Source organism: Mastigoproctus giganteus, chromosome 14, assembly GCF_048544385.1.
Source record: "Mastigoproctus giganteus isolate SK-2022 chromosome 14, ASM4854438v1, whole genome shotgun sequence".
Lineage (NCBI taxonomy): Eukaryota > Metazoa > Arthropoda > Arachnida > Uropygi > Thelyphonidae > Mastigoproctus > Mastigoproctus giganteus.
Genome location: NC_143588.1, coordinates 79,903,136 through 79,908,288, shown reverse-complemented (window position 1 = coordinate 79,908,288; position 5,153 = coordinate 79,903,136). Strand labels below are relative to the sequence as shown.

The 5,153-nt window shown below is 40.1% G+C and overlaps 1 protein-coding gene across 1 annotated transcript; it reads right to left on the bottom strand.

Annotated features, from left to right (window-relative positions):
* Positions 1 to 246: 246 nt before the first annotated feature.
* LOC150075285 (uncharacterized) lies at positions 247 to 3,273 on the bottom strand. Its single transcript, XM_090388431.1, has 4 exons — positions 3,236 to 3,273; positions 1,147 to 1,207; positions 642 to 846; positions 247 to 422 (listed from the first exon to the last, which is right to left on the bottom strand). The coding sequence occupies exons 1-4, from the start codon at positions 3,271 to 3,273 to the stop codon at positions 247 to 249; spliced, it is 480 nt and encodes a 159-aa protein (XP_090244557.1).
* Between the last annotated feature and the right edge of the window lie 1,880 nt (positions 3,274 to 5,153).

The window sequence follows — 5,153 nt, the reverse complement described above, 5'->3', positions numbered from 1 at the left end:
GGAGAAAATACAAAAATCTTGAAGAAAATGCAAAGTTCAGCTCATGGAGAAAGCATGCAAATCACCAAGCAACTAAAAGTATTATTAAAAGTATTATTAATAAGCACATCATATTATGAAATGGGATTCACATTACAACGACAGAAATTTTATAAAATTCCATCAATCTTCCTATCACTCTCTGTCACTCATTTTATTTCTTTTTGTTTTGTTTCTCTCTCTCTCTCAGTATTTTTGCCTTTCGCTCTATCTCTTTGTGTCCATTTCTCTGTTCTCTCTCTGTCTATCTTTCCTTCTGTCTTTCTCTTTGTTTCTCTGTCGATCTTTCTTTCTTTTTTGTCTGTCAACGGTCTTTCTTTCTCTCTCTCTGTCTTTCTTTTCTGTCTCGATCAGTCTTTCTTTCTGTCTATCTTTCTCTCTCGCTGTTTTTTCCCTCTCATTCTCTGTCTATCTTTCTTTCTCCCTCCATCTGTCTCTCTGTCTATCTATCTATCTTTCTTTCTTTCTTTCTCCCTCCATCTGTCTCTCTTTCACTTTCTTTCTCGATGTTTTATCTCTCTCTCTCTCTATCTTTCTTTGTCTCTTTCTTTATTTCTCTGTCTATCTTTCTTTCTATCTCTGTCAGTCTTTCCTTCTCTCGCCATCTCTCTGTCTATATCTTTCTCGCTGTTTTCTTCTCTCTCTCTCTCTCTCTCTCTCTCTCTCTCTTTCGCTTCCTGTGTCTTTCTTTCTGTGTTTCTTTCTCTCCCTGCCTATTTTCTCTCTCTCTCTCTCTCTCTCTCTCTCTCTCTCTCTCTCTCTCTCTCTCTCTCTTTCTTTTCTGTCTCGATCAGTCTTTCTTTCTGTCTATCTTTCTCTCTCGCTGTTTTTTCCCTCTCATTCTCCGTCTATCTTTCTTTCTCCCTCCATCTGTCTCTCTTTCACTTTCTTTCTCGCTGTTTTATCTCTCTCTCTGTATCTTTCTTTGTCTCTTTCTTTATTTCTCTGTCTATCTTTCTTTCTATCTCTGTCAGTCTTTCCTTCTCTCACCATCTCTCTATCTTTATCTTTCTCGCTCTTCTCTCTCTCTCTCTCTCTCTCTCTCTCTCTCTCTCTCTTTCGCTTCCTGTGTCTTTCTTTCTCTCTTCCACTCTGTCTTTCTTTCTTTCTGTGTTTCTTTCTCTCCCTGCCTATTTTCTCTCTCTCTCTCTCTCTCTCATTCTCGCTGCTGTCTCGCTCTCATTCTCTATAGATCTTTCTCTCTCTCTCTCTCTCTCTCTCTCTCTCTCTCTCTCTCTCTCTCTCTCTCATTCTCGCTGCTGTCTCGCTCTCATTCTCTATAGATCTTTTTCTTTCTCTCTCTCTCTCAATATTTCTTTCTCTCTGTCTCTCTTTATCTTGCTCCCTCTGTCTTTATCTCCGTACTTATTTCTCTCTTTCTTTTTTTCTTTCTCTCTCTCTTCCACTCTGTCTTTCTCTCTTTCTTTCTCTCCCTGCCTGTTTTTTTTTTATCTCTCTCTCTCTCTCCGTCCGTCTGACATGGCAGTGAAGACACAGCGAGCATGACATGAGGGAGAGATAGATAGTGGGAAGAGGGGGAGTCGAAGTGGATGCAGCAGTCACGGCTGCACAATTAGAAAGTGTGCTTACATATTTTGATGATTTCTGTTTTTTATGTTTCGCCTAATTGTGAGCTCTAGGCGACAACAACAGGCGTATCTGCCGCGTGCTTCCTCGAACTGGCGAACTCTGACCTGCCCAACCCAAGATAGTTGGTCTCCAGGGTTATATCCGTCTCGGTAAGTCACGTCAAGTCTACTCACCCCTCCAGGTTTTACACGAAGGGTCGTTAGAACTGTATCCAGCAATGAGTCATCTTTCTTCCTATTATTGGTCCCCTTCGCCCCACTCTAATAACTAAGGTTTCACCTGTCCGGGAGGGGAGAGGAGAGGAGGGGAGGGGATACGACCCCCAACCTTTCTTTTGCATCAACACTGTCTTCCTCCCTAAGAATATTCAGCTTCGATGCAAATTATCCTCGTAATCTCTCCCATTTTTCATCCATCTCCCTTTCTGCATCTATCGCTCTATCCATCTTCTTTATCTCAACTTCTCACTAAGAAAGTGCTTCTCTAACCACACGCCTTTGAGGCCCTCTTATATCCTTTGTAAAAAAAAAAAAAAAAAAGTCGGAGTACCCGGGAAAAAACTCAACCTCCTTTAAAACACCTCCAGTTAATCTTTTCGTTTTCCAACATGATTTCAGTCTTTTTGATATCTCAATTAATCGGATCCATTCTTCTCTTCTCTTCCAAATTTATATTAAAAAAAAAATAATAAATAAATCTCCATAGTGACCTTCAGCACAAGCAGCTTTCTGATGATCCAACTAACACCCACCTAAGAATCCGGGGAACAACCGACTGGTTTCAATCAGGGAGGGCAAGAATTAACAATCTGATGGATAAAGATGATCTTTGAAACCTATATAATTAATAGCGTCAGGTGGGTGGAGGCCGACTGCAGCGACCTCTAACAGAGATGATAAATCGATGTAGTGGAACATTTTAAAGATGGCAAAAAGCCCTTTCCCATCCACCCCCTCCCCCCTCACTTTTTTTTGTTTTTAATGTGATGAGCTCCTGGCATCGTATAAAATTATGGCCGCCTAACTACGTCCCTCTTTGATGACCTATGACCTTTCCGGAAACCTCTTCGTATTTCGTCAAGTCGGAGTTAGAGGCGAGATAGATCAGCGCGTTTCTGGCATATGTCATACTTACGGGAGAAATACGAAGTTTGGTAAACACGGGCCGGAGAATTTATAAGACCGCTATGTACCACCCACACATATGTTATGTGCGTTCACCACTCTGGGTATGCCTTAGCACGTCTCTATAGGCGTGGACCCTGGTGGGCTTAGACGGAGTTAAATAAACCATTTGTTTTCACAGCGCATACACTTAGGTCAGACGTGGGGGAGGGGGGAGCGAAATGAAGATCTTGAGGTTTCAATCGGTTGGTAAATTCGGTAGATATTAAGGCTTGTTTACGCTCAATAAACCACCCCTTTCTTTCCGCCAAAGATCTTTGCTCCGAAAATGCAGGTGTCACATAACGGCCCTCAGATGCCAGAGTGGAAGTTAAGATAGGTGAAGATAAGTTTAAACTCTCTCCCCCCACACACGGAAGGGGGCCCACTAATGGTTGGGCCGTTTATCACTACACGTTACATGACCCTTGCTGATTTCTTACGCTTTTTTTGCTCGATCTCCGCCTCCATCGACTAGCATCTTGACCCACTCCGATCCCTATTCAAGACTGTTTGTTCTTGGGGACATTTGTGCTAGGTCAAATTCGCTATCAGAGACTTAGTTAAGGGGTTAAGGTACATAAAATACCCAAAGATGTATAAAGGATAAAGAAAATTTCGAATTTCAAAAAAAAAAAAAAAAAAAAAAAGGCGTAAAGGTAAAAAAGGCGTAATATTTATAATTTTAAGCCAAATGGAGAGATTGTGACGTCATCCACGTCTGGCCAATTAATTTGTCGAAATCAAATTACTGTGAAACGTAGAATGTGCATTAAAAGTGCCATTAAAAGAATAATAACTATTAATGCACCACCTGGCGGCAGAGATTATAATTTCTCATCAAATTATGACGTCAGTGAAGTCTGATTGGTCAATTAACGAAATGGTGAACATTAATTATGAAATCGACAATGTTTTCAATCAGTAACGACTGTTGCGCCACCAGTCGTTAGTGATAATAATTACAAAAAAAATTACGTCAAATGACGAAATGTGACGTCAGTAAAGTCTGATTGGTAAATTAGCGAAATGGTGAAAATCAACTTTAAAACATTTAATGTTTCATAGTCGAAATTTAATGGACAATTTGAGATCAGTAACGACTGGTGCGCCACCTACCGAGCACTTTGTAAGGAATCGCGTAAAAAATAAGTAACTATTCAGAGGCTTTTCAGTTGGCTAAAAATGGCATGTGAGAAGCAATTTGGTGCAGAATTAAGACCAGTAAAGCACGGGCCAGAACTTCCTCAACAGAAGGCCACAATACCTTTTCCCTTTCAGCCAGTCGTCTTCCTCGCGAGCAAGGCGCCACTCCCATACAGCCTACATGCTCCAAGAGTGATATCGAAGGCTGGATGGAACTGTTACGGAAAAAGGGTCATGATCTCTCCCCCTAACTTCCACCACTGTAAGCCATTGCATAATTCGGCACACGAGGTGTGCCGCACGCGCAAGTTGTACAGCCCTGCATGCCAGTGCCCCGGTAATACGTCTACTAGGGTCATAGCTAGCACTAGTGTCAAATACCTCGCCATATCCGGGTCGGCCTGGCTCACAAACACAGGGCGTTTCGCCTCTATAACCTTCGTAGTATTGTCTGGTAGAAAGCATTTATTTTCCCCTCGGCACGCGCTGGCCTTCTACTCCCCCCCACCTTTTCCCAACACACACACACACTACCTCCTTTCTCTCAAATCTCCCCTGCACCCACTAGTCTTTCATTCTACTTGCTACGACAGTTGTAGCTCAGAGGCATTTAAAATGCATGCGTGCGTCCGTCTATAGTTGTGGGGGGGTGTTCACGGAATTGTAGGATTAAATGACAAATGTTGTTCTTTTAAAACATTGTATTATCCATTGTGGAAATTATAATCACGGTTTGGAAAGGAATAGTAATAGTAAGTATTTCGAAATACATAATTAAAACACATCCGCAATTTATTAAAGAAAATGAACGCTATTATTACGTCATACGAACGTTTCGTAACACCTCGCGACGTTAATCGAAGCAGATAACGACTTTAAAAAACTTAAAATATGTAAATTAGAGAAAACAAAGCAATCAGCCAATCAGAACACTGTAATTTAAAAAAATCCACATCAGTAGATATGATAAGAAAAGGTGGTTTTAATATATATTAATAATATTTGTTATATTTAAAATTTTTGAATTTTATTAAAATAATTTAATGAAATATTAAACTTACAAGTAATTTTTATAATATAAATTAGTTTTGTCTTTTATTTTATAAAAATTTTAAAATATATAGTTTTAGTTATTGTTAGATAAAATAGCAAGCCTTTTGCGTTCGAGAGTAACAACTCAAAAATAAATGGTTTAATAAGTTACATATAATTGGT